Genomic DNA, 11,790 nt, shown 5'->3' on the forward strand with positions numbered 1-11,790 from the left:
CCGACCAGGGGAGGGAGGACGAGCGAAGGGGGGAGGGCAGAGGCAAGGCCCTAAGGGTCAGGGGGCGGGGCGGGCCCGAGCCTCCCCAGGCCCGGCGGGGGGAAGGCCGGGCGGGGTGTCAGGCCGCAGCGCAGCCGCGGGACCCCACCAGCCTGGCCCAGCCCAGGGCTGCGGCAGGAGCCAGGGCAGCGGCGAACAGGCTGACCGTCTCCTCAGGAAGGCCACTCCTAGGGACCTGCGGAGAAAGCGGGCTGCACGGTTGACCCCTGACCCCCCGCCCTATTTGCCTCGAGTTCATTTTTAGGTCGCCAAGTCGACGTCCCCCAGCCCTGCACTCCCCGAATGCCCCGACCCTCTCGGCTCCCTCGCCCCACGGGCCAGACCCCATCTTACCCCGTAAGAGGGGCCTGAGACTTCCCCCTTCCTCCCTCTCCCCCCGGCCGCCCCTCCCGGTTCCGGTCGCCCCCTCCCTCCGCCAGGGGTGGGGTGGGTGGGGAGGAGTGAAGAATGTGGCAGAGAAGAGAGAGACCAAAGCACGGGCGGGCGGTGGGCGGGCAGCAGGCGAAGGGAGAGCTGGGCCGGCGAGAGGCGTGGGCCGGGCGTGGGCAGCCAACATACCCCGGCAAAGGGCCGCAGGCGGTGGTGGAGGTGACGGCGGTGGCCCAAGGGCCCCACCCGCGTGGACAGGCCCAGAGCAGGCGGGGAGCTATCTAGCTGGAGAGAGAACGGCAGGTGACCCGATCCAGCAGCTCTGCGCCCCCCGCCCGGCCCCGCATCCGCCCCCGGGGACCCCCGCCGCTCCTCCACTCAGAGGGGCCCGGGTTTCGCCCGTGACTGGAGGGGAGGCATCCACCGCCGTTGGGGAAAAGAAGAGTTCGGGAGCGGGAGGAGAGAAGAGGCCGCGGGTCGAAGTTCTCGGGGCTGGAGGGGGAAGAGCTCAGCTGGGGAAAAGCTCAGGGCCCGGGGGGGACGAATGGTCGGGGCCGGAGACAGAAATGCTCAGAACTCGGAGGAAGAGCTCCGGGTATGGGGTTGAGTTCAGGGCCGGGGGAACGAGAGAAGAGCTCGGGGCGGGTTGGAAAGCCGAGGAGGTGGAGAGCCGCGGGATGGGGTTGGGGGGGAGCTGCGGGATGGAATTGGGGAGAGCTAGGGCGGTGAGGGAATGAAGAGCTCTGGGCGGGGAGGGGGCAGCTGGCGGTGGGGGGGGAGATGCGGGGAGGGAACCGGGGTCCGATGGCGGAGTTGGGGATGGGAAAAGAGGAGGAAGAGGGTCTTACATGGGCGGTCGGCTGCGGGGTGCTGGGGGTGGGGGGCCTGAGGCAGCTGGAAGGAGAAGAGAGGAAGGTAGGAGCGACGAAGGACACAGAGGGACACCCGGGCGGGCGGAGAAGAACGCCGTGCCCCGGCCCGTGCTCTCCACATGCTGCAGCCAGCGCAGCCCCTCCGCTCCGTCCCTCCCCTCCCGTCCCACCCCAGGCCCGGCCCCGCCGCCCCTTCCCGCCCCCCCCCCCCCCGCCCAGGCCGGGGGGCGCTTGCCTGGGCGCTCCTGGGCTCGCATCTCCTCCATGCGCTCCTGCAGCTGCCGCACCTGCGCCTCCAGCTCCCCGTTGCGGCTCTCCGCCTCGCGCAGCTGGCTGAGGGGGCGAGGGGCAGCGCTTAGTACAGTGCTCTGCACACCGTAAGCGCTCAGTAAATACGATCGACCGAATGAAGGCCGGGCCCCAGGCTACAGGCCGCCCGCCCCGGGGTCAAAGGCCCCGAGCCCAAAAGGTGGGTGGGAGCGAACCAGCTGGGGGGGGGGGGGGGGGGGAAGTGGGGAAGGGTCAGGTCCTGGCCGGGGGCGGGGGTCCTCACCTGGCGAAGGTCTGGTTGGCCTCGCGGACGGCGTCCAGCTCGCGGTAGAGGTTCTGCCGACTGAGCATCTCCTCCTCCAGCTTGGCCTGCAGCTCCCGCAGCCCCCACACCTCGGCCGACCCCTGCGGCTCCCCCTCAGCCTGCCTCCAAACACACGCAGACGCGGGCGGGTCGAGGGGGGGGGCTCGGAGCACCGAGCCTCTTCCCCATCCCCCTCCCAACTCCACCATCGCGGCCTATCCCGGAGACCCAGGGTGAGGAGAGAACCCCCCCCACCCGGCTCTGTCGCTTGTCTGCTGGGTGACCTTGGACAAGTCACCTTTTTTAAGAATGGCACTTGTGAAGCGCTATGGGCCAAGCACAGTTCTAAGCACTGGGGTAGATACAAGTTAATCAGGTTAAACACAGTCCTTGTCCCACAAGGTGCTTGCAGTCGGTAATCCCCGTTTTACAGATGAGGGAACTGAGGCTCGGAGAGGTTAAGCGACTCGTCCAAAGTCGCACATCAGACAAGTGCAGAGCGGGATTAGAACCCACATCCTTCTGACTCTCAGGCCCGTGCTCCATCCACTAGGTGATACTGCTTTACCTATCTGTGCCTCACTAATCCCATCTGTAAAACGGAGATTAAGAGATCCCCTTTTGGAAGGTCCTCCTGGGCACGTTGGATTTCTCACTTCAGTGGCACGTTTCCAAAGGCCAATTCAGTGCTCCGTACCTAGTAGATGCCTAGTGCAGCATCCTACGCACAGCAGGAAAATCCACTACGGTGCCCTGCTCAAGGCAAGTACCTGATGCAGCGTCCTGCGCATGAAAGGCAGCAAGTCCAAGACTCCTCGTTACGATACACGACGTGCACAGAGTAGTGGCCCCGCTACAGAGCTCTACCCGCACCACCTACCCAGCTGCAGAGCTCTACTCACAGCAGTTACCCCAGTACAGAGCTCTACCTACGGCAGGCACCCCCGGTTCGGAGCTCTTCACTCAGCAGAAATCCCGCTATATTGCTCCGCACACAGCGAGTGACCAGAACAATCGGACAATGAACAGTGTTTACTGAGCATCAACTACACTGCTGTGTGTAGCGCTCCATCCTGGGATGACTGTCCTTAATGACTGATTGATTAAAAGTTTAGGAGGGTAGAATACAGTACAAACTACCCTTAAGGAGTTTACGGCCTCGCAGGGGAGACAGCAAAATAATAATAATAATAATAATTCACAGATATAAAAAAGATGAATATGTGATGGTAATAAGAGTCGTATTTTGTTAAGTACTTAGTTTGTGCAAAGCCCTGGGATAAATATAAGATAATCATGCCGGACACAGTCCCTGTCCCACGCGAGGTGTGGAGGGGAAATGAAGATCTAAGGGGCAGGGAGAAAAGTTATTGAATCCCTCATTTTACGGGTGATGAGATTGAGGCACAGAGAAGTCAAGCGACATTGATCAATGTCACACAGCAGACAAATGGTGGAGCCTGGATTAGGATCCAGGTCTTCCGACTCCCGGCCCTGTGCTCTTTCTCCTAGGCCACGCTGCTTCTCACGAATGTTGAATGGGTGAATAAAACAAACAAAAAAAAAGAATTAAAAATGAAAAATTTGGCTGTTTGTGCTGATGAGGAGAAAAAGGAGTCGGAGCAGAGAGGAGGAAGAGGAAGGAAGGGAAGGGGGGCGTCCCCCAAATGCGAGGTTCTAATTGACCCTTTCCTCTCCAGGTGAATGTCCCCCAAATGGGCTGCAGCCTCTCCCCCACCTCTCCCAGGGGCTGCGGCTCCGGTTGCGATTCTGGTTGCGGTGGCGATTCTGGTTGTGGTGGCGATTCTGGCGGCGATTCCGGTTGCGGCGGGGATTCTGGTTGCTGCTCCGGCTGCGATTCCGGTTGCGGTTGCGATTCCGGTTGCGGTTGCGGCTGCGATTCCGGTTGCGATTGAGGCTGCGATTCTAGTTGCGGCTGCGATTCCGGTTGCGATTCCGATTGCGGCTGCGGCATCTGCTCTGGTTGCGGCGCGGCTGCGGGTCCAGCTCCATAGGGACGGGGTTGGCCCGGGGGCTGGCTCTCCCTGGGGGGCCCGTCCCACATCCTGAACCCCGGATCCCGCCCGCGCCCCGCTTCCCCACCGCTGCTCCGCTTCCCTCAACACGGGCAGCCCCGGGCTCCGGCAGGATCGGGAGTCGGAAACGGTTGGGGGGGGGGGCGGGCGGGGCGCGGGCCGCTCTTACTCGAAGGCCGCGTAGGAGTAGGAAAACCCCACGAATGGCAGATGGACCCCGAGGGGCGAATCCTCCATCATGTCCGACAGCGTCTCCTGGGGACAAGGCAGAGGCCTTGAAGGTCGGCCAAGAACAAACCTCTAGCTCTGGGTGGGGGCCGCCCTTAGGTCCCCATAAAAAGGGGGGCGGGGCCGGGGTGGGCCGGAGGCCCGAAGCCCGCGTTCTTGCCGGGGGAGGGGCGGGGAGGCCAGAGGGGTCCCGGCTCCGGAGGCCAGAGTCCAAGGTCAGCGCGGCCTAGGGCAGAGAGCACGGCCCTGGCGGTCGGGAGGACCTGGGTTCTAATCCCCGCTCGGCCACCGGTCTGCTCTGTGACCCTGGACAGATCACTTCGGTTCTCTCAGCTCCCTCGTCGGCAAAAGGGGGTTTAAGACTGGGAGCTCCACGTGGGACAGGGACGATGTCCAACCTGATTACTCTGTATCTACCCAGGCCTTGGTTCTGTGCCTGGCACATAGTAAGGGCTTAACCAGCACCTGTAGACTGTGAGCTCGGCTCTGGATGTGAGTGCGTCGGGGCCAGGAAATGTGTTTGATGTTCTGGTGTACTCTCCCGAGCGCTTAGTACAGTGCTTTGCACACAATAAGCCCTCAGTAATAATACTGACATTAGACTGTGACCTCTAGACTCTAGACTGTGAGATCGTTGTAGGCAGAGATCGTCTCTATTGCTCTATTGTACTTTCCCTAGCGCTTAGTAATAATAGTAACGATAATGGTATTTGTGAAGCGCTTACTGTGTGCCAAGCACTGTCCTAAGCACTGGGGTAGAGACAAGATAATGGGGTTGTCCAACCGCGTGGGGTTCCCGGTCTTCATCCCCATTTTCCAGATGAGGGAACTGAGGCCCAGAGAATTTAAGAAGCAGTGTGGCTCAGTGGAAAGAGCCCGGGCTTGGGAGTCAGAGGTCATGGTTCGAATCCCAGCTCAACCACTTGTCAGCTGTGTGACTTTGGGCAAGCCACTTCACTTCTCTGGGCCTCAGTTATCCCATCTGGAAAATGGGGATGAAGACTGTGAGCCCCACGTGGGATAACCTGATCACCTTCTATCCTCCCCGCGCTTAGAACAGTGCTTTGCACAGAGTAAGCGCTTCACAAACGCCACCATTATTAAGCGGCTCGCCCCAAGTCACACAGCAGACGAACGGCGGAGCGCCGGGATTAGAACCCGCATCCTCCGCCTCCCGAGCCCGGGCTCCTTCCACGAAGCTACAGTGCTCTGCACACAGTAAGCGCTGAAGCAGTCCGATTGAATGAATGAATAGTAATCATGATTTAAAACCCCCCCCAAATAATTCTATTTATCGTGATTATGTTGTCTTGTTTTTGTCCGTCTGCCTCTCCCGATTAGACTGTGAGCCCGTCATTGGGCAGAGCTTGTCTCTATCTGTGGCCGAACTGTCCATTCTAAGTGCTTAGTACAGTGCTCTGCATCTAGTAAGTGCTCAATAAATACTCAATAAAGCAGAGAAGCAGCGTGGCTCAGAGGAAAGAGCCTGGGCTGGGGAGTCAGAGGTCATGGGTTCGAATGAAAAGCAGCATGGCTCGGTGGAAAGAGCCCGGGCTTGGGAGCCAGAGGTCATGGGTTTGAATCCCGGCCCTGTCAGCTGTGGGCCAGTCACTTAGCTTCTCTGTGCCTCAGTTACCTCATCTGGAAAATGGGGATGAAGACTGTGAGCCTCACGTGGGACAACCTGATGACCCTGTATCTCCCCCCGCGCTGAGAACAGCGCTCCGCACATAGGAAGCACTTAACTAATACATTATCATAGAGAAGCAGCGTGGCTCAGTGGAAAGAGCACGGGTTTGGGAGTCAGAAGTCATGGGTTCAAATCCCGGCTCTGCCACTTGTCTGCAGTGTGACTGTGGGCAAGTCACTTAACTTCTCTGTGCCTCAGTGACCTCATCTGTAAAATGGGGATTAAGACTGTGAGCCGCTCGTGGGACAACCTGATGACCTTGCATCTACCCCAGCGCTGAGAACAGTGCCCCGCACATAGTGAGCGCTTAACAAACACCAACATTATCGTTACTCTTATCCCGGCTCCGCCACTTGTCGGCTGTGTGACCGTGGGCAAGTCACTTCACCTCTCTGGGCCTCCTCTGGAAAATGGGGATGAAGACCGGGAGCCTCACGAGGGACCACCCCGCGCTGAGAACAGTGCTCTGCACCCAGTAAGGCTGAACGAGGACCACCATTATCACCCGTGGTGAACGAATGGAGCGGGAGCGGAGGGGCGCCGCCGGGAAGAGGATGCAAAGAAAAGAGCGACGTACCCCGCCCCCGCTCACCATGTCAGTGAGCGCGTCGTCGACGAGGTCGAAGTTGGAGGTGTCGGTGGGGTGGGCGCAGTCGGGCACGAAGGGCGGGGCGCTGGCGCGGAGGCCCTCCCAGTCCAGGCCCGCGAAGAACGGGTGGGCGCGGAAATCCAGCGCTCCTCGCCGGCCCAGCCGCGCCTCGCGCGGGCACAGCAGCCGCTCGATGAGATCCCGCGCCTCCGCCGGCACCCCGGGCTCCGGGCGCGGCAGCGACAGGTGCTCCTGACGGAGGGAAAGGCCGGGGAGGGTCCCACCTCCTCCCCTGCTCCGACCCCCACCCCTCCCGGGCCCGGCCTCTGCCTCCCCTTCCCGCCTGGTCGCCTCGCTCCCTCCTTCGGTCCTATTTATAATAATAATATAATGTTGGTATTCGTTAAGCGCTTACTATGTGCAGAGCACTGTTCCAAGCGCTGGGGGGAGACACGGGGGAATCAGGTTGTCCCCGTGGGGCTCACAGTCTTCATCCCCATTTTCCAGATGAGGGAACTGAGGCACAGAGAAGTGAAGGGACTGGCCCACAGTCACACAGCTGACAAGTGGCAGAGCGGGGGTATTTGTTAAGCGCTTACTATGTGCGGAGCACTGTTCCAAGCGCTGGGGGGAGACACGGGGGAATCAGGTTGTCCCCCGTGGGGCTCACAGTCTTCATCCCCATTTTCCAGATGAGGGAACTGAGGCACAGAGAAGTGAAGGGACTGGCCCACAGTCACACAGCTGACAAGTGGCAGAGCGGGGGTATTTGTTAAGCGCTTACTATGTGCGGAGCACTGTTCCAAGCGCTGGGGGAGACACGGGGGAATCAGGTTGTCCCCGTGGGGCTCACAGTCTTCATCCCCATTTTCCAGATGAGGGAACTGAGGCACAGAGAAGTGAAGAGACTCGCCCACAGTCACACAGCTGACAAGTGGCAGAGCCGGGATTCGAACCCATGACCCCGGCCTGACTCCCAAGCCCGTGCACTCTCTCCGCTGAGCCCCGCTGCTTCTCAAGTCCAATTCAGCAACAAATAGAGACGATCCCTACCCAATAACGGGCCCTTGGTAGAGCCGAAATAGGTCTAGAATTCTACGTTTTTATATTGATGCCTCTTCACTTCTTCTGACGTCTGCCTCTCCCGCCCCTCCCAAGACCGTAAGCCGGTTGTGGGCGGAAATTGAGTCTGTTTATTGTTGTATGATACTCTCCAAGCGCTTAGTACAGTGCTCTGCGCCCGGGAAGCGCTCCATAAATATGACTGAATGAATGCAAGGCGGAAAGGGACGAGGTCTCCCCGGAAGGGGCGGGGGAAACCCACCTGGAAGTGTACGATTTTGCCGTAGGTTTCGGCCGTGGACTCGGCGTAGAAGGGAGTCTGCCCGAAGAACATCTCGTAGGCGAAGACTCCCAGCGACCACCAGTCGCACTCGCGGCCGTAGGCGGCGGCCCCGCCCCCCACGGCCTGCAGGATCTCGGGGGACAGGTAATCCGGGGTGCCCACGGCGATCGCGGAGCTCACCTAGGGGAGGGGGCTCAGGCTCCGCCCCGCGACCTCCCAGGATCCGCCCCTCTCCCGGAGGAGGACCCCCGCCCCGGCCCCTGGAGCGCCCCCCCTTCCCCTTCCCCCTTCCCCCTTCCCCCTTCCCCCGCCCACCGCACAGACCCCCCCGCCCCTCACCGTCCCGTCCTCCCGCAGCTTGAGGCAAGAGCCGAAGTCGGCCAGGCGGATGTGCCCGCAGCGGTCCAGCAGGATGTTGTCGGGCTTGATGTCTCTGCGGGGCGAGAAGGCACTGAGACCCCCGAGCGGTCCCCCCTTCCTTCCCCGCGGCCCCCTGCCCTCTCTTCTCCCTCCCCTGGAGCCCCGGCCTCCCCGCCGGTGCGAGCCTCCCCGTTCCAGGCCCCGCCCGGCCCGGACCGGTGCACGTAGCCCAGTCGGTGGACCGAGTCGATGGCCAGGACCATCTCCGCTAAGTAGAAACGCGCCATCTCGCGCGGGATCCGCTCCCCGAACTTGCTAAGCAGAGTCAGCAGGTCGCCGCCCACGTAGTACTCCATGACCAGGTACTGCGGGAGGGAGCGGGAGGCCGGGCTCAGAGACCTCGGAGACCCATCCCTTTCCTCTCCCCCAGAGATGGAGACAAAGAGACCGGTCCCCCGGACGGGGACACAGAGCCTCCCTCCTGATCCTCACGCCCCTCCCCGTCGCGCACACACACCAGGTAGTTTTCGTCCTGAAAGGCGAAGTGCAGTTGTGTGATCCAGCGCGGGTCCCCGTTCACCAGCACATCTCGCTCCTCCCGGAAGCACGACACCTGAAGGGGAGCCGCCGGGGACGGGTCGAGCCCCCAGGTAGGCACCCGGACCCTGCGGAGCCTCCGAGATTCGGTCGGTGGCCGCCCGCCCGGCTCCGGGGGTCCCCCAGCGCTGAGCCTCACCTCCCCGCGCTTCAGCATGTCCCACTTGTTCATGATCTTCATGGCGTAAACCTGCCCAGTCCGCTTCATCTTCACCACGGCCACCTGCCAGGATGCCCCAAAGCTTGCCAGTGTGGATGAGGCCGGTCCCCTCGCCTCACCGGAGGAAGACTTCACCCTTCTCAGGCCCCGCCCTCACCTCACCTGGGCCCCGGCCCTTCTCTCGAGCCCCCCCCCTCACCTGGCCGAAGGCCCCGCCCCTCACCTCACTGAAGGCCCCTCGGCCGATGACCTTGAGGATTTCAAAATCTTCCCTCCTTAGCTGGAGCTCCTTCAGCCTGGCAGCGATGGGCTCCGCTGCGGGGGCGGGTTGGCGTTTCACGGCGAGGTCCCGGGGGGCCTCCTGCCCCTCGAAAATGGTCCGCCCGCGGCTCCGCCTTGGCAGTGGGAAACCCCTGCCCAGGTGGGTGGGGCTGGGTGGAGCGAGGGCAGAAGCACCCGGGGTGTTGGGGGGTGATAGAGAGAGTGTGTGTGTGTGAGTGTGTGTTTGTGCATGCTTGCAGCGGTGGGCCTGACTGTGTGTGAACATCAGTTGGGGTGCCCACCCCTGGGGTCTGTAGGGCTCGTAGGTTGTGTGGTGTTTGTCTAAGCTGGGCTATAGAGGTGGTCTCTGGGGGAGGGGCGTGTGTGTGAAAGCTCTTTTTTATGCTATTTGTTATTATTCATAATAAAGATGGTATTTCTTAAGCGCTTACTATGTGACAAGCACTGTTCTAAGCACTGGAACGCTTCGACGTGCCAGGCACTGTACTAAATGCTTGGGTAGATACAAGCTAATCAAGTTGGACAAAGTCCCAGTCTCAGATGGGGCTTCACTGTCTCAATCCCCATTTTCCCGATGAGGAAACCGAAGCCTAGAGAAGTGAAGTGACTCGCCCAAAGTTACAGCAGACGAGTGGCAGAGTCGAAATTAGAACCCGGGTCCTGGAAAGCCCTGGTGGCAGCCCGCCCCTCTCCAGCCCCTCCCTCCAGGCCCCCGGTTCCCGGTCCCCGGTCTCTGGCCCACGCTGCCGACCTGGGCCCCAGACACCTGTGAGCTCTGCCGAGGGCCAGGAGATGCCCCGCTCCCGTCACTTCTCTGCTTCCAACCCCCACCCCCCCATCCCTGCTGGCAGTTCGTGACAGTAATAATAATAATTACGGTATTTGCTAAGCTCTTACTATGTGCCAGGCAGTGTACTAAGCTCTGGGGTAGGTAATCAGATAAGCGGATGGCACACAGTCCCTGTCCCACATAGGTCTCTCGGTCTCAATCGGATGGAGGAAGTGAGGCCCGGAGGAGTGAAATGGCTTGCCCAAGGCCACCCAGCAGACAAGTGGCCGAGTCGGGATTAGAACCCAGGTCCTTCGACTCCCAGGCCCGGCCTCTATCCACTAAGCCGCATTGCTTTCCTGGTCACCGGCCAGACCGACCGCAGACCCCCAGAGTGATGGTGTGTGTTTGTGTGTCCGTGTGCGTGTGTGTATCGCGGAGGGTCGGGGGTCGGACCACCGCCGACCTTGGGTCGGGGCTGAGCAGAGCCGGGGCGGGGTCGCGGCAGAGGGGCCGGAGCCCGGGCCCGCGGAAGAGGAGCGGGGGGCCGAGCCGGCCGAGCGGGCCCGAGCCGACCCGACCCGAGGCGCCGGGAACCAAGCGGCCTTTTAAGGCAGCAGAAGGCCCCGCTGCCCCCCTTCCCCTCCCTCCCTCCCTCCCTCCCTCCCTCTCTTTCCTCCCTTCCTCCCCTGCCCCTCCCGCCGCGCTGCCGCCCGGAGCCCCTCCCGCCGCCCACGAAGCCAAGGCCGGCCCGGCCCGAGCAGGAGACCCCGCCGGGGCCCCGCACAGTCGGATCTCCCCGCTCCGCCGCCCTCTCCCGCCCCAGGCCCAGCCCGGACCCCCCACCCTGGGCTCGCAACCCCGGCCTCCCTCCCTCCTTCCCTCCATCCATCCGTCCCTCCCTCCCTCCCTCCCGCCCGGCCTCCATCCCTCCCCCTCCCCCCCCAGCGGCAGCCGTGGGGGGTGGGGGCGGGGAGGGGGCTGGAGCGGGCGCCGGAGCAGGTGCGGGGGCCACTGGTGCCGAGAATGGAAATGGGGGAGGGGAGGGGAAGGGAGGGGGTCCCAGGGCGGCAGAGAATGCTCAGGGAAGAGAAGAGCCAGGCCCGGGCCGCAGGGGCAGCCCCCGTTAGTGTCCCTAAGGAAACTGGCCCGTGGCTCAGCCTCGGGGCCCTGACGCCCGAGCTGGACCCCCGCCCCACCCCACTGACAACCGGAGTCCCAGAAACGGCACTCCCGGCGAGGCAGAGGCCTGTCCGTCCCACGTCCCCCCGCAACACGCACACACAAACGTACACCCACCCGCCACCCCCACTCCCTCCACCTCCAAATGTCCCGCTCCGGTCTAGTTTCCCGTGCCCGACAGAGACCGGGCCCAGCTTTTCCGGATTCACTCCTACCCTCTCCCGCCCGCCGGGCTTGGGTCTGGCCGTCCGGGGAGGGTCGGTGTGTCCGTCCGTTTTCCCGGTCTCTGAGCCCCGAGGCCGGACAGTTTATGGGAGAGGAGGGAGAGAGGGAGGGAGGGAGGGAGGCGGCCGCTGTCCGAGCCCTGGGGTCGGCAGGAGGCGGGAGGGTACGAAGGGTACGGGAGGGTATTTCCAGGGTCGGGGGGCCGGGAAGTCCCAGGCTCCGGTAGGGGGGGGGGGGGGGCGGCCGGAGCGAGGCGAGACCCTCCCCCAAAGTGCGCAGGAGAGTCCGAGCTGCGTCTCGGCTTCGGGCCCGGCCGGGGCGGCTGAGCGGACCCAGGTACCGGACACTCGGTCCCCGCCCGCCCTTCCGCCCTGCCCAGCCTGGCGGGCTCCCGGCAGCTCGCTCCCCGCCCGGGACCCCCCGCCCGGGACCCCCCGCCCCGCCGCTCAGAG

At 62.8% G+C, this 11,790-nt stretch overlaps 1 protein-coding gene across 1 annotated transcript in view; it reads right to left on the reverse strand.

Moving 5' to 3' along the window:
• Positions 1-57: 57 nt before the first annotated feature.
• LOC114812078 (myotonin-protein kinase-like) overlaps positions 58-11,790 on the reverse strand; it is a 13,299-nt gene continuing 1,566 nt past the window's right edge. Inside the window, exons 2-15 of the mRNA XM_039912168.1 lie at positions 9,104-9,311; positions 8,860-8,943; positions 8,641-8,736; positions 8,340-8,488; positions 8,103-8,196; positions 7,743-7,943; positions 6,422-6,670; positions 4,081-4,166; positions 3,828-3,920; positions 3,614-3,769; positions 1,855-1,998; positions 1,517-1,634; positions 619-710; positions 58-235 (exon numbers count right to left, since the gene is read on the reverse strand). Coding sequence (XP_039768102.1) covers positions 58-235; positions 619-710; positions 1,517-1,634; positions 1,855-1,998; positions 3,614-3,769; positions 3,828-3,920; positions 4,081-4,166; positions 6,422-6,670; positions 7,743-7,943; positions 8,103-8,196; positions 8,340-8,488; positions 8,641-8,736; positions 8,860-8,943; positions 9,104-9,311 — 1,948 coding nt within the window. The remainder of the gene's footprint in view (positions 236-618; positions 711-1,516; positions 1,635-1,854; positions 1,999-3,613; positions 3,770-3,827; positions 3,921-4,080; positions 4,167-6,421; positions 6,671-7,742; positions 7,944-8,102; positions 8,197-8,339; positions 8,489-8,640; positions 8,737-8,859; positions 8,944-9,103; positions 9,312-11,790) is intronic.

This window comes from Ornithorhynchus anatinus, chromosome 5 (assembly GCF_004115215.2).
Source record: "Ornithorhynchus anatinus isolate Pmale09 chromosome 5, mOrnAna1.pri.v4, whole genome shotgun sequence".
Lineage (NCBI taxonomy): Eukaryota > Metazoa > Chordata > Mammalia > Monotremata > Ornithorhynchidae > Ornithorhynchus > Ornithorhynchus anatinus.